Source organism: Diadema antillarum, unplaced genomic scaffold (assembly GCF_040938485.1).
Source record: "Diadema antillarum isolate AM-2024a unplaced genomic scaffold, OU_Dant_1.0 seq00000266_RagTag, whole genome shotgun sequence".
In the NCBI taxonomy this organism is placed as follows: domain Eukaryota; kingdom Metazoa; phylum Echinodermata; class Echinoidea; order Diadematoida; family Diadematidae; genus Diadema; species Diadema antillarum.
In genome coordinates, this window is record NW_027271303.1 from 948167 (window position 1) to 970327 (window position 22161).

The window sequence follows — 22161 nt, forward strand, 5'->3', positions numbered from 1 at the left end:
GATATAAACCCCATCCATCCATCCCTCCCCCCCCCCCCCCCACACACACACACAAGAACCTTGAGGAATAGACAAGCAATTATTGATTTCAAGTACTCATGCAATCGAGGGATGGCATGTGGGCAAAATCAATGAAATGGATCAGAGGGAAATACGTCTGATCAATAGCCAGCCACACTGTACAGGGAGACCAGCTGAAGACACCCCCAAAGTTTCCCAGGCTCTCCGATTATTTCAGCACTTTTTGCCACCCGCCACAAGAAATTGATACTCACTATTCTTTTCTCTATTTTTTTTTTATTGCAGGTGGAGGAGAGTTGTGATTCCCCCATTATCATATGTTTGGTTTGTTTTGTTTTGTTGTTTGTACGAAAACTGCTGTTGTTTTAATGCCTGATGTGGAAATAAACTCAATTCAAAGACAGTCTGTATGAGAAAAGAGGACATTGCATAACAAGTGAGCAGGTATGGTTTTTGGACTAAAAACTAGGCCTTCAAGATTATGATTCGATTAACATTTTTTCACATTTAACACAAATGTTAAAGCACTGGGAAAATAAAAACAATCTTCCTCTCAACACCCATCCCCAAATAATCCATTCAACAAGTGTATGTCAGCTTTTGTCCTAATACATGTATGCATATATCATCAAAATGAGGTCTGAGATTTTATTTGTCTTTTTATCATCCTGTTCATCCCAGATTATATCACAGCGCTCAAAATGTACACATACAAATGTGATATCACAAATCATACGATTTTGTTAGCAAGATGATGATGTTTGAATATCACTTTTATCGTTTTAGAAATCTAAGTCTGCACAATCGGCATTAATAAAATTTTAAACAGGAATGTTATACAAGATGAAAAATTGATTTCTCAATTCTAAAGATAAATATCTTCCCACAGAACAAAGTTAGTTCCATACATGTACATTGTACTGCCAATCAGCCTCCATCTACAAAACCAAGACCAACAACAAAACAAAAGATTCCCCAAGAGTCAAAGTTGTGGATCTATGCTTACGCTATACCTCTCCATACTGAAGTGCAGTTGTCCAAAACTTCTCAGAATTTCACAATTAATGTCAATAGTAACCCAATGCACCTGTCTAGCTGATAGCATTACTTTTGCACTTCACTCCAACAAAGACTTGAAGCCCTGCTCCCCCCTCCCCCCCCCCCCTTCCCTTTAGCTACCTGTCACGGGGCTCGCATTACGCCAGGAGCAGTTTATCACCGAGGACTAGAGAACACTGTAATTCTTTTACACCTGCAAAAGTATGCTTCATCTAATAACTGCGCTTCACACCTGCATGTATTGCGAGATCTAATGCGGATTAGGGGAGACCGATCGGCAGATAGATGCCGGGGCAGCCATCCCGAAAAGAGCAGCCACCCCTGGAGGAACTAGTTTCTCATCTGTCTGGATGGCTGGCTGACTGTGGCTAGCCGGGGAACCAAACAGGCTTGAATGCACACTGCAATGCAATCCTGCCTCAGCTTATCCCTTCAGGTGGTTTTTTATGAGGGGGGTGGGGGGTAAACCTGCCACACACAAGATGCGGTGTTGCCTAGCAACCGGGGTTTTGCTGTGCCCCTCTCAAATGTCATAGATAGTACAGGGCAAGTTTGAAGACACCATAGAGGAGTGCAACGACCTCTTGGTGCTTTTTCTTTTTCCCTCTCTCTCTCTCCTCATGCTTAATGTCTTTCACGTTCTACCAAGCAGCAATTGAACCACATGCTGTCATCTCCCTCACTGATTGTGGCAGAAAATGATGAGGAATAGAGAAAGCTAAAAAGGGTTTCTACTGGCATCAAACTTTCACTGTCTACAATTATTGCACATAAAATATACAATTCTTGTAGTCCTAGAAATTTTGCTACCAGTAATTGTAACCTGTAGCTCCGACAAACCTCGTAGGTGTCGAATAGTTACTTAAGTATTACAAAAAGAATGAAATGAGACCAGTAGATAATATATTGAAGTTACAAGACAGGAGATATGTTTGTTGGCATGACTCGAATTGCTCCAAGCTTCTATGGAAAGAAAATTTGCTCAGCAAATTTAAAGTGATGGACCAATTTGTGTGGAGTATGGCCATATGGAAAGGCCATACAGTATAAACACAAGGTTCAAATGAAATAAAGTTTATCCTGCCTCAAGACACACAAGTAAAGAATAGTGGAAATTGTTTAAAAAGAAATGAAAATACAGCACCAAATCACTGGAAAAGTGGTGTCTGGAACTTGGCAGGGTATTTTCACATTGGGGAGGGGGGAGAAACGGACGGATTTCTGCTTCTAGCTACATTGTAATGATCCTGCAGAAGTCCCGACAATCTCACTTTTGTGTGTTTCACACTATTAGCATTCAGCCCCACTCTCCACTTCACAGCAAGAGCATCCCATTACCTTGATTTTTCACTTCGGCAAACTCCTTGTTGTACTCTTCCAGCGTCTCTCGCAGCTTCTGGTTCTCGATCTCGAGGTCCAGGGCCTTCTGAGCCTTCTTCTGGACGTTGACGCAGTACTCCAGGACCGACGTCGGATCTGCGTCGAGGGGAGGAAGCGGTTAAGGGGTACATGTATATGACATATACAGATTCAACATTGACTGCTAGCCTCTGGATTTTATGCTTTGGGCATTAACCTATTCAGTAACATTATGCCAGAAACTTTGCATATATTATAATGATGTGCTCTCTTCTAAGAGTGTCTCGTACATAACAAGCTTTCTTGCCAGTGAAAGTGTGTGTTTGTATTCACAGCAGTCCATATTTTCTAAGGGTATAACTTATTCAATAAAATTATGCAAAAACCTTGCACATCAATGTATTTATATGATTATCTTCTAACAGTGCCTCATACTTTCAACATGTTTACGTAAATTTCTTGTCCCTGAAACTGGTCACAGGTGTTTGTATTCAGAGCAGTACATTATCATTATATCACAATGGAATTCCCTGAAAATGTACACGTACCTGTAGGTAAAAAGTATATTCCCCCCCCCCCCCCCCCCCCCCCACAGATTGACAATTTTGGGGCATTGCACATTCATGTTAGTGATGCATCTAACAAATTGTTGCATTCTACTGAAAGAAAAAATCAGCTGAATAAAGGCAAAAAAAAAAAAATGATTCTCATTAACAATATGCTGAATGCAGGTGCCTAAACTTCCTTTAATACTCTTTATGTGTGTTACACTTGTGTACACCCAACTAGCAAAGCCATTGTTGAATACTTATAATGGCATAATCTAGGGAATAGTGTAGAGAACATCAATGAATGAAATATGTAGAGTCCATGCCTCTCATCTAATCTGAGGCAGCTGGTGCTATGTACATTGTACAAATACACATACTGCACAATCTGCAAACTTTATCACAGACACACACAAACACATTTATGATAAACAGTATAGATTTCTATTTCTTCTTCTCCTTCTTCTGATTCTCCATCTTCTTCTCCTTCTTCCTCATAAATGTATCTCCTTCTTCTTTTGAAATTAATGTATTCAGTATGCCCAGCATACAGTCAACTGCACACAAGATCTCACACCTTTCAGTACACAAATGACCATCCATGATTAAAAACGCTGTTTTTTTAAGGGCATGGTTATATACAAAGACCCCATTTCACAATACATATCACTTTATAAAGATTATTCTTTCTTTTTTTAAAGAGAAGAAACATACAATTTCTATATACCTGGGAGATCAATTAGCTTTTTGTAGATGGAGAGAAAGGCGCCCTCGGCTGCCTTGCTCCTCTTCGACAGTGAGTCCACTTCAGCCTGGAAGCTCTTCAGCAACGGAGCCACTTGTTTGCGTACATCCTGAAAACGTTACCAACAAGAAGAACGCCATCATCGAACAGGGCTTTTAAAGCCAAAGCCATGGTTTACTACTGTAGTTGTGAAACTTTCCGCAGCAAATCTTTTAGATGGATGGAATTCTTGAACAGGAACAACATGAGGTTGGGGACAGAGAGGATACAGGTCATTCCTGTTTAATAGCAAACACAGTTGTGATGACATTTTCATTACGTGGAAGTAAAAAATCAGGGCCCACAGTTATTATCCATAGGTACATGGTACGTATCTTTATTTTGATTTGTTTGGCTATGACAAAATTTCGACATTTTTAACGTGAGAAAACTGCTGGTCTCAAGGACTTCTTCATCATGAGAGTCACAGGTTCTGTAAATGTGCTGTAGGTGAGAGGAAAGTTGAGAAAAGTTTGGTATTCTTTGGCTGAAAATTAGTCTTGGGTCAAGCCATTTAATGGTACACGATAGCAAAGGAGGTAGGGAGAGGGACAGTATTGTACACACATCATAAGCCTAAAAAGAAGAATGAAGAAGTGAGTGGTGAAAGAGGAGAGGTAGTGTATGTGAGTGGAAAGTTGTGAAAAAAGGGGCAAATTCTAAAATAGAGCAGGTCCACGCGGAACTGAAAAGTGAAGGGGATGGTGACGTGTTGTGAGGAGATGTTGTAACTGTCGCTCCCCCTCCTCGACGCAATATAGAAAACATACAACACATGTAAATTTGTACTGTACTGTTCATAGAAAATTTCCTGTAAATTCTTTGTTAATTATACAGTGTACATTCTAAATTGTAAAATTTACCATGAATTGGAAACAAGACAAACTATTTGCAACTGATTGACAAATTGCCCTAGATCAACAAAAATTTAAAGAATTTGGAGACAAATTGACATTTTGCAGGCTACAGTATATAAACATGATGTGCAATGATTAAACATCCAGCTTGCACGCGGCACACAAGTTGTAGAGTAATGACGTAATTCTTAAAGTTCTGTTACACTGTTGTACAACTCCAAAAGCTTGTATTGCTATGCTACAGTGATGTACATACAGTAAAGACCTCTCAATGTCTACAGTGTACGTACATATTGTACATGTACATGTATGTGCCCCTAGATCATACAAAACATCAACATAAACTTGTATTCTGTAGGAAAGGCATTGTATTTTGTCTTCTGTACATGCACACCTCACTGGGCAATCGACGATGGAATGTTAAAACGATTGTATGCTACACAGATTCAGTCAGGTGCAAAATACACAATAAAGGTAAATTCATCATGTTTGATAATGATTTGTAAATAATGAGAGAGAAAAAAAAAACTCTGAAAATTTAAGGAGAACCATTGAAGTTGTCCCAAGGCATGCTTAACCACATCAACCACAGTACTATCTCAAATATGTTCAACCATGACCTCTCAAATTCTTGAACAAGCCTGCAAAGTAAATTTTCAATGTTTCGATCAATCAGTTATAGATGTCAGGCCCTGTCACACAAGAGTTCAGTTTGTACACGTGTACATGAAGAGCATTTGATGTAACATGAATTTGTATTCCCCGATCTGTCATGCCCTATGTAAACGTAAACCTTCAAAAATATGACTTCACTGAAGATCCTCATCTATTCTAAAACTCCATCCATTAATCATACACATCACGACAATACTTTGAACTTGTCCTCAAAATGGTATCACAGGGGGCAATTCAAACCCCCTTTGATAGCATGTACACACTGCATGTGTACACACATACAAGTGTACACCATAAAATGGCTCTTCATGGGAATATTTGTAGCTTGTCTCAAATGTCAATCAACATGCACTTTTTCGAGGCAACACAAACCAAACAACAAAACCTCTAAACTTATCCAAATCTACTGCAAACTCTACTGCGATGCGAACATTTGACGACTTTCCCACTCGTGCGCTAATCATGTGTCAATACACTTTCGACAGACGCATCGACAATAATATGATGAAACAGTATCTTTTATCTATTCATCTTAAATAAATCATGCGATATATATTGCATGCCTCAAGCAACAAGTGAATGATTAACAGCCTGCAAAGTGCATGGTACACAGCTAAAGCTGTATTGTTAACCCCTAAGTTCAGATTTTACAGCATGCAAACATTTCACAGTGACATCTAGATGAACTACATGTACACATACGTATATCACGGCTGTATGTCTCTTTCTGCTTTTGTTGTTTTGTCTTTTTCTAGTTGGTTTCTTATAAACCAAAGAAAACAATATCTGTGAATGTATTACATATTGTACAAATGAAGATGGTCATTATAGGAATGAAAGTGACAAAAATGATGACAATAAATGATGGCAACTAAAACATGGTTTATTATAATGGAAAGGAGATGGTTATCAATTTAAACCATGTAGCAGTACAAACATGCAACAAAAATGAAATAAAATTGTAAAATGAACTTCATTGAAATTAACATCTTCCGATATGATAAGAAAGTTCAGCGACCTTTGACCCTTTGAGGCTTTTGTTCAAAAACTCTCATTAACTTTAGTAACTAATATCTCATTTAGCATACCTGGGCCATGTACTGGAAAAATATCCTCTTCATAGTTTAATATTTTTAAATCACATTTAATGAGATGAAAGGGGAACGGACAGACAGACAACCCAAAAACATAACAGCACTGGCACCCTTTCATGGTGGAGGCATGGAAAAAGACTGACGTTTCAGCTGCCAACTCAACATCTTTATAAAAACATAATACAATAACACAACGACAAACCTCTGGCGTGTTCTTCTTGAATTCTCTGCTCTGTTCCACCAGCCTCTTCCGAGATGAGTCACTTTCGTCTTGTCTGTTGGCCAAGTCGGTGGCTGTGTTATCCAACTCTCGCTAAGAATCCGGGGGGGGGGGGGGGGGGGGGAGATACATAAGATAAATTTAGATTTGATTATCAAATGCCTTGAATTTGCTGGTCAGGAGAGAGCATTTACAATGTAAAGTTCCTTTAAATTGAAGATTAACTTCAACACTGAGTCTGCTTTACAGTTCTCATTTCCCCTTTTATATTAAGTTAGAAGGACCATTCACTGAGTTATGATCTCTGGATCATTGGATACAATCATTATCATCTGTAAACTGCAGAAAATTCTTCCAATAGTTTGACACTTTTCACACTCCCCATCTCACAATGTACATAAAATGAAAGAGCAGAAGTGCTCAGTGTTTCGACTGGCATTAAATGCATCAACTCGACACGCGCATCTTGGTCAATGGATTAGCAGACAGCGTCGTTTATCTGTTCTTCGCTCAAGACCGGGTCTCGCTTTCGCTGCCGACTTGACCGCAAATACGCGCGGAAGCACTCCGGGATGATCAGTATTCCGCACATACACAGTCTCGTGCCTGACGGAAGCATTTACACTTTTTTTTTTCTCGCTCTCACTCGCTGCACCGTTAGGTCAACATTTTTAAGAAGCAGAGTATCAGTGAACAGTGTTTACACTGCATGTCATTCATCCAAGTCAGACTGCACACTTCTTTCACACATTTCCATCACATTTTGTCAGCTTGCCACACATTCGCAAAAAACAGAGACAGTGAGATGGAGAAGGAAAAGAAAGAGAGAGAGATACATTTTGAGAGAGGGAGAGAGAGAATGTAATTGAAGCTAGATTGATGGTGTGAAAATGGCTGGGGGGGGGGGGAAGGGGGGCTCAGCTGTGCCATTTGAAAAGGGGCTGAGTACTTCTCCGCACGTCTTTTAGTTTTTACCGTGCACTCAGCCACTACGTTCAAGGCAATACCACAGCAAGAAGTGATGCCCAGTGACTGGCTACATTGAAGAAACAAGATACCATACAGCCCCGTTGCCAGAAACTTATTGTAATTAAACACAACTCCTCAAGTAAAATGCAATACAAGTCTCGGCAAATCCGATAAGCTCAGTTATAGGAGGCCTTGCATTGGTTTTCAGTGTGCAAGAGCAATTTAAAAAAAAAACTGTTTCTCTGGCGCATTGGGCCCAAAGATGAGAACTGAAGTTAAACTAGAAAAAGTACACGTGTAAACAGTCTTAAAATGGTATCGTTATCATGGTATTCAACCAAAAAAGGGTCAAATTTCTAAGTCAAATGCAGGAAAACAAACAAACAAATGAATGCAATCATTTTTATGATGGGGCGAGGGCATGCCACCACCATACCCAAAACACAGCAAATCATGAAAACTTGACACACCTTGAGGACCATGAATGTTTTCCAACTTTCAACTTCATTTGACATTTGATCTTTTCTTCCACATATTAATGTAATAAAACTACAATGCATGGACACCGCCCCCTTCCCCACCCCCAACCTACATCAGTATACTGTATGATGCGCAGTGCACTTGCCACAAGGAATGTACATGTACCGGTACCAAAAGATTAAAATCATCTTGACGCTTGATTAGAATCCATTTGAATTCACTTATGACATGTAGCCCCCTCGCGTGACACAATGACTTTACCCTCACTTGCATCCCCAGAGATGCCTGAGTCATGCAGAGGTGCTTTCTAAATATCCTCCAGTGCCAGATTAGGAAGGCCAGGACATAAAATAACTTGATCCCGGCATTCAAGATTAATCCCATTATTAATAGGCAAAAATGCAACATTGCATTCTGTGTGTGCCCCACAAGAAAAGGATGATGTACAGTTGTATATGTGACCCGCGTCAACGGTTTCAAGCAAAAGTCGCAAGAGCAAATTCCCTCCTAGGCGGGGTACAAAGATTTCGACCATTAGTTTTGAAGATTTTGGGTTTTTGCAGAAATTGAATCTTTGATGTTTTCTACATCTACACTAAATTTCATACCATAAGACTAAGTTTTTCCTGTCGAAAATGGAATTTTAAACACCCTTTGTTGGATCGCACTCGTCCGTTTTAATCTTCTTTCGAACGCCGCGCCAATATGCCCAGTGTTGCTACGGCACGGCATCTCGCATGCGATTGGCCAGTGTGTCGCACATATCTACATAGTTCGGCTTTCGGAGATGGGTCTCACAGCGTGTCGGAAATGTTTTGTCCACACGTGCATGCTCCATTGTTGTTACGACAATAGATACCAGTATGCTCGCTTTGTGGTATGCTCTTCGTTTGCCTTTCTATCCAACCCGAGCCGTTGTTCGACAACGGAAGTGAAACAAAAAGTGAACAGCAACACTAGGCAGCACTAACTTCCAATGTGAAAACAGATACGATAGGGAACATGGTTTGAACGTATCAGAGTCGTAAATCGCCACACAAATCGTGCAACATGCGATCGGAAACTTAACTTGTCAATTGTGCTTGTAGTAAATATGACAGAAGGTTGACTCAAAAGACAGCACAGGAGAGAAAAGGAGCGGTCATACAATATTGTAAATGACCAATATTCAAATATACTGTACTAAATGCCAAAATTGCACCAAACTAAGTAAAGTCTTGTTTGTTTACTGCACACTGCAACACATGCACGGCTTTAAAAAAACCCACCAACAACAGGAAGCGTGACCCTTGCCATCATTCTGCCTTCGAAAGGGTCCCAAATGATTAACATTGACAAATCAACCGCAATGAAAACGTAATTTGTAAAGATGTGGATACAAATGCGTCACAATGGGAGCACTTTTTTATTCTAAAGAGAAATATAGACAATTACAGCAATGATTTCAGACAACTCCACCCATAATGGCAGTTGATAATGCAACACTGTCAATCTGCAGTGCCTCATTCTTAATGACTTAAAGCTATAGAAATGCACAACAGAACAATGATCCCTTCGTAGTTTTATCTCATAATTCACCACAAAATATGCTCGGTGTCAATTTCTTGCTGTTGTGACTATGGACAGATTTCAATGCATCAAATTCAGAGACGATTGAGATCCATAGTACGTAATTGCAGAGACAGTAATCAGTGCTACGGTGTGACAGCTTGTTTCACGCAGATGTGTATCAAATTCCTCTCCAAAGCAGCCGAGCGTCACATCGGTCAGACGCTCAGAAGCGGGTCTGATGAGGGGGAAGATGGACTACACGTGGGAGCTGCCAGTGTTTTTCCCCAGCCATCTCGAACAAGCCAAGCCAAGCCACGTCAAGACAAGCCGAGCCGAGCATCGTGAGCAAAGGGTTGATTGATTACAGACCAGCAGGGCATCGGTCCCCTGATCTGGTCACATCATCTTCCTTCCCCCTCCATCTTCATTCAAGCCTTGTCTTCTCTTTAGCCTACTTCAAGGCCCTCATGCTGTTTCATATCTACTGTAAGCCACAATAGTGACTACAGTGTACATCGAGCTAAAGCCCAGTGCACCAGTGTGAGAGCCTTTTGAGCTCTGTGAATGTGATTATTATTCATAAAATAGAAAAAAAAAAGATTGACCTGTGCACCACCATAACTGAATAATTCAGTAACATGGGGTCACTTTGACGAAAGAATTACTGGACTCATCCATACATGTAGGTCATCAGTGTGAAATGCATTGAAACTATGCAGCATTCACAAGCTCCTTTGAACAGTACTTTGATGATTGGTTGGTAGTGATTTATGCTCCCAAATCTTGGTACTGGGAGCAAACTTCAGCTATTCCAAGGAGCAGGCTAGATTTGGATGGGCCTCCAAAGGCTTTTTCATCCAGGGCTTCCCTCTTTTATGGTGGCTTGACTCTCACACACAACAACCCAAAGCTCATTCCTCTCGCAACTTCCACAGCCAGAGGGGCCTGTGACAAAGACTATGCCTGCCTGAGGAACGCCAATGATTAGTGGGCGTGGCAACAATGAGGGGTGGGCACGGCACTTTTCACGGACCCAATACCATAATGCATCCCCTCCTTCAACAATAACAATATCGGAGGCAAGTCTGGTCTTCTGCAGATGACCCTCATTTCTCTCTAGCCTTTAATGTTTCTCTTCCAGAAAAGGCCAGTCTGTCTTTGTTCTTCATACCAATGAATCATCTACAATTCATCTTGAGCACTTTATTGGCCTCATTACCCTCTCACTGGCATGAAACGTACAGTGTACATTTCTTGTTTTTTTTTTTCCCACATCTTGTTGCGCGTTTGTGAATTCATATCAACAAGCACAGGGATGAATTCTTAATTGCTTGATTCCAAACAATAGTGCACCCTAATGACATCTACTGGTTGGGTTTCAGAATATACTTGCACATGTATATGCTTGCTCTTTCTCAAAATAAAGAAGTCTAAAAACAGTTGATTCTCTCCTCATTGTTATTAAATGTTTTGTTAAAGTTTTACTTCTTATATTTTCAATTTCTCCAGTTATTTTTGTTGTTGATATTAATGATGCAACAAACCAACAGAAACAAATGTGCAAACTAATTACTGCAATAAGTCTCCAAGAACCACTGTATGCCTATCATTTACATCGATGTAACATGCAGATCTTTACTCCAAAACACATGCACTGTTCAAAAAAAAAAAAAAGCTTCATTTTTTAAGTACATATTGATGAGGCCACTGTCCAGATGGCATATTATGAATGGACAATTTTTTTACATAGATTTTTAAACTGATTCACCAACAATGTATAAAGGCACACATTATTATATCTCAAAGAGAGAGAAAGACAGAGACAAAAAAAAAAAAAACCTAAACTGGAAAATTACCCAGTATTGCCATCTCTTTTTAAAAGCTGACACAAACACATTACAGGTACACTATCTGCATTAGCAAACGAAAATTTTGTGCAATCAAGAAAGCTTGATCAAATCCAGATATCCACTCAGAGTATTGTTCCTCTTTAATGGTGTTCAACGGCAACTTTGGTTCCTCTTTAATAAAAGCCAATCTGCTCATCAATTCATGCTGTCTTTTTATGTGACGCTGTCGGAGGAAAGATTCTCCATATCAAATCTCGTCTGCCATGGTTTTGTCCGCCTCATTGACTTCCAACCCCCCCCCCCCCATACACACACAGACAGACAGACACACACTCACTACCCCAAGGCATATTTTATCTTCAGCTCTAGCCTCCCTCAAAAAAACGCTTTAATTGCACCATCCCAGTATCAGCACACGCACCCAACCGTTTCCCTAGAGAAGTCGTAAATTACAGGGTAGAGAGAGAGATAGTGACTGAGTACTAGTACTTGAGAGATAGAGGGAGAGAGGGAGAGAGAGAAAGGAGAGAAGGGAAAAAAAGACAGCTAGCAAAGAGGGAAGAAATTAGCGAAGGATAATAATTTGGCGAATCACTCCGCTGGCCAGCTCTGATCAATAATGTAGCGATACAGCTTAGTGAGCTGATAATAGGCTTCCTCGCCTCGAAGGCCCCATCTGTGCACGATATTGCGCGCCTTTCGCCGTTTCTTGGACCCATTATTCCGTGAATGTGTGCACTCCTCCGCTGCGCCTTCCACCGTGCTCCCACATGGACAAGCGTGCACCACGCAGTTAATTTTTATGGCTAATTCCCTTCCAATGTGTATGACATTGAAACAATCGCAGGACATTGTACATAAGGCCTGTGTGCGCATCGAATCTGACATTAGCATCGCCCAATCTGTGAAGTGCAAGTGTACTATTAAAGCAGTACGTATTAAAAAGATGGACAACATGTGGTGCAGAGAAAATTGATTGGCAACTGTACTTTCACATTTAATGTAATGAACGAAATTGGATTTCTTAAATACCATAGTTAAGATTTGACACCTCTTCTCATGTGGGTACATGCTGCTTGTCATAACATCTTGCCCTACTTCAAGTTCATGAGAATCATATTGCACCCAGCCTCTATACACATATTTTTACTCCCGAAGTATGTGATCATTATGCTATACTCTTGTGTTGCTGCTGTGTGTGCAATTTCACATTAATACATGCAATATTCAAGTTCAGTTCAGTAAAGAGTATGTTTACAAAACTACTGCAGAGTAAGATATTTTCATGACATGAAATTTATTGTGAATTGGAGCTGACGGCCTTTTCCCCGCAGTAAATTTTCATGAATGATCACTCGCATTTAAGGTATAGTGTGGACAAGAACTTTCGTGTGCAATTTGATTTCACAATTCTTGGCTCTTGAAAAATTTGTGAAATGTAAATGCACACAAACATTTCTGGTTTTACAGTAACCAGTCCAGTTGCAGTAAAAGTTACATAAAAATCAGGCTTCAAGAAGAAAGAGCTATGGAATCTCAAAGTTTCACATGTTTTCACAGGCCCTAACAGGAAGAGTCGATGATGTCTTCACTTCACAATTCTCCAACTGATTTGCACACAAAAATAAAATTAAAGTCAATGTTAAGTCACTTTAGCATTAGTTTTGCAACACCTTCCTCTATAAAAGTTGATGTTGTGAGGTTATCAGCAGACTATGAAGTGATGCGAAAGATGCAAACAATCTATTCTGTTTGTTTTCTGCAAGGATATCTACTGAAGATGTGGTATGTACAGGTCAACAAGACCCATGGGGTGTTGACATTACAATCTCCCTCCGATATGCCTTTAATGTGGTTAAGACTGCTTTTTAATAGCACCATTTATATGCTGAAATATACATATTCTAATTCCAGTACTTTCTTGATTCACATTGTACGTCAATTTGTCTGAAATCCCCGTCATTCTCTGCATCTGATTTGAATTTGTTGTTAAGAGCCTATTGAACTTGACTGTGGTAAGAACTGCACATGAATAAATGCAGACTATGACGAGATACATTTGAAGCTTGTTTACTACGTGTGAAGATCACAGGAACTCGAGATGGTCAATGCATAACAATTGACAAGGGCTAGCAGACACTATCCACAACCTTGGTTTTAGAAAACTTCATCTGTGAGAGGGCAGGTTTAAAGATTTTTTTTTATTGCTTTTATATGAAAGAACTTTCTTTATAGGGTATATTCTCTTTTGATAAGATGGGTATTTGGGGGTAATTGAAAACAGTGTGCTCAATATACGCGAACCAGAGCATGGACAATATGATAACCTGATCCAATTTGATACTTCAGATTGGACAATGCCCACAGACAAGAACCCATTTTCCATTTCTGAAGAGAGAAAAAAAAAATGCACTTGTAAACAAGAATATGCTGAAAATTGATTCCGTGTCCAATGAGACATTTTTCTATCTCAGAGCTTCAAATTGGATTTTTTTTTTTTCTGAAGGCCGCTCCCAAGAGGTTGCGTAGAGTCGTAATAAGGCAATGCAAGAAGAGCACTGGTGTAGGCTGCAAATCTACCGATTCTTATCGGCGTTTAGACCCTGAATTGCTACTGTGCTGCTGACGGCAGCTGCGGGGCACCGTTTCATCTACCTACACCCGTCTCTCGCTCTCCCCAGCACCCAAACCAAGGCGAATGAGCCCGCGAGCATCTTCATTTTTATAATCGAAGCTGGAGGGGGCTATAGATTTATGACTAGACTACGGCATGTGCGTGACTTTGGGGTGCCAGCAAAGGGATGGAGGTGTGCTACAAAATGGCAGGTCCTCCTGCCGCTGGGTGCAAGGGGTACATAATGGGAGGCAGCAGAGTTTGCACATGCCAACCTCCACATCGCCACAAGCTCACCACTGAGGGCGGGCTTTGGATTATAACTAATCTCCCTCCGAGAGATGGAAGATAACAAATTGCACAATTGCAAATAACAAACAACCCTGAAGGAATGGCTTCAGGGAAGAATTTCCTACAAACTACATGTAGGATTCGCACCCCAGTTTCCATTCACGCTCAAATGTGGAGATTATGAGGTAATTTTGCATGCCTTCAGCGCACTTTGGAACTGGATATTGAATTATCCACAATGGTATTTGGGTCAAAGACTCCACCCTACCCCATTTTTAGAGAGACATATCTCTTTACAAGAACCTCATACAACTACTGCAGTTTTGACATTCATTGAACAAGTTCTTCAGTTTAACGGTTTCTATAATGAACATAATATACATGTACAATGTACACAGCTGAAGTGAAAAAGATGAGATTAAACTTTGGTAGTCTTAAGTCTGCCATTTCCTGCTAGCAAGTTACTTCCTTTCTAACAAACTAAAGTACTGTAAAAACAAATATCAAAATGCCAGCAAAGTTCTTGTCTAGACTATAATGCACTGGATGCTAATGACAAGTCCGAAAATTTCATGCCGTGAAAAAGGCCATAGGCTTTAACATGCAAAATTTCCTGCCACAAATATTTCTTGCTTTTAATAAAGTTCACATAGGCCTATATATTGTACTTCGTTTTCTAGTGAAAACATCCAATCTCTTCCTTGCCCTCACCCCTCTTTCAAATGGCAGTCAAAGGTTTGCGATAGAAAGTATTTACTCTAATTACTGTAGGAAAGTTTTCTGTTCTCTTTTTCCTCTCAACTTTTTGAAGGGGGGGGGGGCATGGGGTGAGGGGGGCTTCCTCGAGCATTAGAAATCAGCAGCGCAATCACAACACTTGTATGCAGTGTATTGTACAATTGTGTACACAGCATGCATGAACACTTTGTAGAAGGGGGACAAGAAGAAAAATACAGAGCAGCAATTCCCTCAGTTATTTCTGGAAGTTCAGCCCTTGCCTGCAAACAATAAAAAAAGGCAGCCAACCTCTCTGGGCCAGGCACATGAGGCGATAGATTGATTGGGCAGGAACAGGGACTGTATTACTGGAAGGAACTGGGTGTCAATTGACAAGTTTGGTGCACAAAGGGAACAGAGAAAGGGGGGGGGGAGGGGAGAGGGGAAAAGACGGGGATCCAGAGAGAGAGGGCTGAGAGCGTTGGCTCAACTCAATCGACAACAGGATGATGAATCACGCTGAAAATCAATCAATCATCAAAATTAGATTGTCTGACGAAAAAACAACAAAGTAAAGGAACAGGGTCCATGGAATTTAATCCCTGCTCTGAGCACAATTTGAAGTGATGTGGTCCTCCTAATACTCAAGGGGGGGAAACTAGAAGAATGAAGGAGGGTTTTACAAGAGAAAGGATAGGGTTAAAACCTTGTCGCAGGTTTTAGGGCAAGTCTATTTGGGAACGGGAATTCACAGAGGAAAGACTTTTGAGCCCTTCCTTGTGAGAATTGAGATAAAACCGAGCGTTATGAGGTGATGAATTTGATCGAGGTGGCACCCCTCCATGCCAGAGTGGTGCAGTCTAATGATCTAATCCATACAAGATACGCAATCGGCCATCCATTAGCAATCTACCTCCGATGCAAACGACCAGGGGAGTACACGCGCGCGATCTATAATATCCATCCCGTCCCCGATCATTATTAGATTCCCCGCGCCGAAGACCGGCCGTGTTTTCCCTGGGCCGAGGCAATCAATAGCGTTCCCATCTATCAGGCAGCGTTCAATAAACCAGCTGTGGTGGCGGCTGCCGGGGAATCAATGCCCTGGTCCGGCAGCGCGGGGGCACCGCAGGGACCCGGGGGCTGGTGTGGCGGCGGGCATTGATCTATCCAATCAATGGAATCAATGCCAAAGCGGGCCTGCCGTTCGCTGATAATTGGGTAGAATCAATTGAAAGGGGTATGCAGACGGAGGAAGGAAGAGAGAGGGGGAAAGAGATGGAGAGAGACAGAGAGACAGACCTACAGACAGTCAAACAGAAAGAGAGAGAGAGTGGCATAAACTCCACACACAAAGAAGACTGGTAATAGTAACGAGCCTTAGGTACTGCATTCTCTTTCATATATTGCTACTTGTAAGACATGTTCTTCTTCCAGGTTTGCAGCTGTTACTTAGTTGGATTCATTTCCTGTTCAATCTCATCCAGGAACTTCATGTTCCCTTTGAAAAAAAAAAAGAAAAAAGAAGAGTGAAATACATGTACATTACACAAAGAACAAGTTCAGCACAGTAGAGACATTCTCATGAACAATTTCCGAAAAATACATCCTTCCATTTTGTAGAATACAAATTGGAAAATTCTCCTTGATGTCACCTTGGAGTTCAATGAGCCATTTAGTCATTGTGGGCAAATCCATTCGTACTGGTTAAACAAATCCAGCACACAATGTAGAAAGAGTCGAACTGTACTTTATAATCATTGTTAATATTTGCCTTGGCATGAACACACGACATGCCCGTACACATGCATGCACACATCCTGTACAGTGCTGCTTGTACACCTGTACCTTGTTTTCTGAGACACCATCAAATGGTACGGTATTAGGCGAAGCTCTTTGGGACAGATAACTCTTTCCTGTGTCTGCATTACTGTACACAATACCGGTACAATGAATGTACTGTAAGGTTGGCTTTACATTGCTTTTGTATTCTACTGCATATAATAATACAGAAGTACAGGTACTGTACCTACAAGTATGAGGCCTATAGTGTCTGTGTAAATACACGACATACAGCACATGCATGAAAGTAAGGATCATATTTCCAACACTCCCAAGTTATTCCAGGACCAGTGCATAAAAAAGGCAATTTATACTGAAAAAAAAAGAAAAAAAAGAAAGAAAATTCCTGTATCCTGAAGCCTTCATATACACCCTTTGTAACAATAAAATGGTGGCCAGTTGTACAATGCACAGGTTCACCTCTTGATGCTCAGGTTTGGATGAATATTGTATCCCCAGAAATATTGCTGGAGATTTCTGTTATTTTCTACAATGAACAATAGTGATGTTACATCTCGAGAGAAAACAAAAGAAAAAATAATGCATTCATTGAGATAATTGCTGTAGGGTCAACTTCAGAGCTATTTTTTTTGTGTGTGTCACTTTTTGGTATTAAAACAAAATTTGTTTTCTGTGTACATGCCATTATGTGACACACCCGTGTCTGTTTGGCTTGTCTTCAGACCACTGAACATGATACAATCATGTTGTTTTCTATTTTTTATACTTTGACATCTTGCAAATCCCACATACAAATGATTGAAGAACATGTATACTTCTTCATCAATGCATGATCAATCATTCAGAACAATTCATAATTGCAATTTTTCCCCTCAAAAATACCCAAGAAATAGTTCATTATCACATATTTTTTATCTGGCTTTAATCCAAAGATCCTCGTGACGATGTGTATCTGGTAGACATGTCTCGGGCCAGAGCATTCACAGACCACTTTTGTGGCAGAAAAGTCGGCGGAGATGCTCTCGCATTACGCTGCTATTCGTGAGTCAATAGAATTGATCATCAGGAGCACAATATCCTCCTAATGGAAGAGGAAAACCTCCGGCCCGCGGTACAACAACACAGCTTGCACGATTGATTACGGAAGATAGCCATGACTTCCCAAGCATGAAACCTGCGCCACAATCCCAGAAATTTATGTATCCATCAGTTCTATTGGGAGCACGCCATGCGTAGAAGAGTGCGCGTCAACAACAGGCCCATTACAAAGGTCACACCAGTTGAAGTCATTCTCATTAAATCACTTCCAATTTCTCTCTTATAGGTCTTATAAGAAAAAAAAAAGGAGAAGAAAGGGAAAAAAACAACAACAAAGTAAACACAAATGACAAAGTTACAGATTAGCACGGCAGGACTGCACCTACAAATTAAATGCCGGGATCTCTATTGTTAGCAATCGACAAATGGATTGTTTACAATCACCCCTGCACGTCGGGGCGAGATACTTCAGATAAACTGTGCTCAAATTCTTGAGTCTTCCGGTATCTATTCAATTCTCTCCATTTCCTGTCAGTATTACTGGTGATTTTCTTGTTATTTGACGACAGGAAATTCAGGAAACTGATTATTATCATGACTAGTTGGGTTTTTTTTTTCCCCTACCCTCTTCATATTCATTGCCATTACAGCCATTAAAAACCTCACAAAGCAGGCAGTAGATATAACATAACCCAGGTTCAATACTTTGGGGAGTTCTTGGGTTACAGACGACGGATGAGAGTTGTAATTTCGTGGATTAGTAATATTTCATCATTCCCTGACACAATGCACTGACATTGATCACAGATAGACAGCACACACAGCGCTGCCTGTGTTGTACACAGGAGGCATACAATCGTACAGTGTACACTTTGGCTACTGCATGTGGTTACAAAGAGCGATTTAAATCAACATTGTGTTCAGTTTTACAATGTAAATGTACATTTAATCACTTTAAAACTCACTTTTAGAGTTCATTTTCAGATAGAGAGACAATTGTCATTTGTATACATTGTACCTTTTACTGACAAAACAACCTCCATGTACAATGTACATTCTTAAGGGGAAACTTCAAATTGATACATGTACTTGATCAGTCTGGTTAAGATGTCTGTGCCGATACTATTCATATGTGCACATCAGGGATATCTGGTACCTAACCAACCAACAAAGACAAGTATGATTTAAGGACATCAAATATTCAACTAATATCTACCTTTACAGAATACTCACAATTATCACCATTATCATGCTTTTTTGGGGGGGGGGGGGGTTTGAATCATTTGTGACTATTAACTCAAAAAATGGACTCATCATTTGCAGATTTTCCCCCAACAAAATTTACTTTCATACTGCTGGCAAAATGCTCTCTCCATATTTGATGCTGTGAAGCATGTAATGAAGAATATCAATGCTTTCTGAGAAGGGCAAAATATAGACAATTAAACCAAATAGATTGAAACTCCCTGCAGCGGGGTTCAATCACGAGAGAAATCAGACGGCGAGGGACGCATGAAATTCTCTCGTACTCTACATTTTCCAAAGCTGAACAAGCACACGGCCAAAACAACTTTTACCCCTTCACTCTGTGTCAATATCTTTTCTTCTCACAACATTTTTCACTCCATCTCTCTCCCTCTCTTTCTCTCGGCATATCAATCTCTCCCTCCTTATTGCCACCTTCTGCCTTTTTTATATTCCTCTCTCTCTCTCCCCTTCCTCTTTTTTTAACAGCAACAATATTTACAGCATTGATTTCTCTGGCCATGATTAGAGAGCTCGGGGAAAGGAATTCCCGCTTTTCAATGCAGCAGTGCCACAAGCGCTGCACGGTCGCCTGACAAAACAAGTAATTCAATAGTATCGAAAGCTTTTACCAATAAGACAAATCATACCATGGAATTCGCCTGTGTCTCCCCGCCCCCCTCTCTCACCCAGCACGGAAGTTTGGAAGGCCGTGCCCACTCACACGTCCGATTTTTAATGGTGCCAAAAAACAGGCCGTGCCGTGCTGTAATCCTGTAAATAAAGTCAGCCCCTGCACTACATTTGTACGTATCAGCTGCTAGATGAATAATGATGAACAATTAAGAGCTAAGCAATCCTTGCAATTTCACAATATTGTTCTTCGGGGCATTTGAAATCATACGCAGAGATTTGGCAAATATTTGTCTGTTGTGATTTTATGTACACACAAGGAGTCAAGTTCCTTCATAACTGTGTTACTCAGTCGTTTCCATGCTTCTAATTACCACAGCAATCCAGTTTGACCTACATTGCATAACTAAGTTGAAGAAATGCTAAAATATCAACTGCTAACATGTATTCTCATACAAACCATGCGAGCGCTTTACAAAATGCTACCTCAAAAACCAGGAAAACAAGAGCTTTGCATTTGATCACTGTGCATTAGGCTGGTTTTACAAACAAGCTGGCCTGAGCATTGCCTAACTTTGCAATCAACAAACTGCGACTGCAAGTGCAATAATGTCCCTGGCACCCTCAAAGGTACTAAGGAGGCATGAAAATTTATCAAGTTAGGCCTAGGGAGTTGATTAGCTCATTAATGAGGGTGGGAAGGCAGGTACATGTGATATATTTCTGAATTGAATAAACAAAGCCTTTTTACACCACCACAGTTCATCTTTTTTTTTCTTCTTTTCTGGGGAATTAAGGTTTACAAATTCCTGAGCTCAACAAATCATCTGTCTGGCACAGCTAATATATTTCTGACTGATACCAAACAGTCAAATATTGCATAAATGATAAGAAATACATCCATGGGCATGAATGACACAAGAACTGAAACACCAATGAAACTGGGAAATAGTGAATCATTTCCAGTACAGCAGGCCTGTCTGTCAACAATTTACTATCAAGGGTATAAACAAGAAATGTAAAAACAGTTTAAAAAAATGAAAAAAAAAACTTTTCAAATGTGGTGAGATGGAGTATTTCATATCTATGGTGTACCACATCGTGTAAAGCGAAACGGAAGATCTCTGCAGGCTAGGGCAGGCAGACAACGCCACTGCGCAAGCCACACGATTCCTAGATGCTCTGGGACCCTGAAGGCAAATTGACAAAACACTTAGGAAGCATCCTGCTTGTAGAGCGAAAATTGGAATTTTCCTCTGCGCAGCACGTCATGCCAAGTCCGAGAAGTCGAGGTCGAACCCCCGAACGGTCTCCATCACTCACTACGGATACGATAAGGGCATGAAATATTGCACAAGTCTGAAAGGCTATCACACATGCACCTCCATAGCCATCTCTTCTTGCTTTCCTTATTTTCTTGTTTATAGTCTTTATTTCTATCAGTCATACTGACTGTAATGTTGTGTTTTTGCTTAACTGTCTTATTCTTCTTTAAAGAATCTGGGTCAATACACGTGCACAGCTTGGCGATCGATTGCTGCCCAACAGCCATCAGAATCGTTGTTCCAACTTGACCAATCTGGATGGATTATCCGAGCATTGCAATTGATTGCTATAAATAGGCAACTGATTTCAGAGTTTAATGTTACTGCTGGTCACAGAAATACCGGGGTTCCTGTCCTTCTTTTCATGATCTCTCTCTTTCTCTGTCTGTCTGTCTGTCTGTCTGTCTGTCTTTCTCTCTGCCTTATTTACCCATCTCCTTGAACCCTTCTCTACTATGACACACAGAATATATAATCTGCATCCTTACTATTAAAAGCTATATAAAGAAATTAAAGGTCCTGTTTACCTTTGGGAGCCGTGATTTAAAAAATTTTCAAGATATCACATTTGATGCATAGATGTGTAGGTCTGTTGTATGACAAAACATCCTACCATATAAAATTTTTGCAATAAAGTCTAAAATGTCCTGAGATATTGGTATTTTTCTCAATAAACCATAATTGTAGACGGTTTAGTCTGGAAACATTGTTATTATATTATTGTTCACATTTTGTGTATTTAGTAATTCACTTAACATTGATACAATTTCAAATTTTTACAGTGGTTGTTTCTATCCCTAACTCACATTTTAGAACTATTTTATTGAAAAGCACTAATGCTGGGTTTTTGTTTCTTCTGCAAATGGTGAATTATGCCTTTAAGCAGGTAAACATTGATGCACACAGCGTGCAACGCTACATCTCCTGATACATGTAGTATCCGTCCAATGGTCAACTGTTCCAACTCCAATACCATGTGGTGGTTCTGCAAGCTATAACCAACTCTCCTGGCCCATTTTGAGGTGAGG

At 40.3% G+C, this 22161-nt stretch overlaps 1 protein-coding gene across 1 annotated transcript in view; it reads right to left on the reverse strand.

The window, feature by feature from the left end:
* Positions 1–22161, reverse strand: part of LOC139729851 (homeobox protein cut-like 1) — a 49192-nt gene that overhangs the window by 17388 nt on the left and 9643 nt on the right. Inside the window, exons 2-4 of the mRNA XM_071640775.1 lie at positions 6600–6710; positions 3715–3841; positions 2419–2556 (exon numbers count right to left, since the gene is read on the reverse strand). Coding sequence (XP_071496876.1) covers positions 2419–2556; positions 3715–3841; positions 6600–6710 — 376 coding nt within the window. The remainder of the gene's footprint in view (positions 1–2418; positions 2557–3714; positions 3842–6599; positions 6711–22161) is intronic.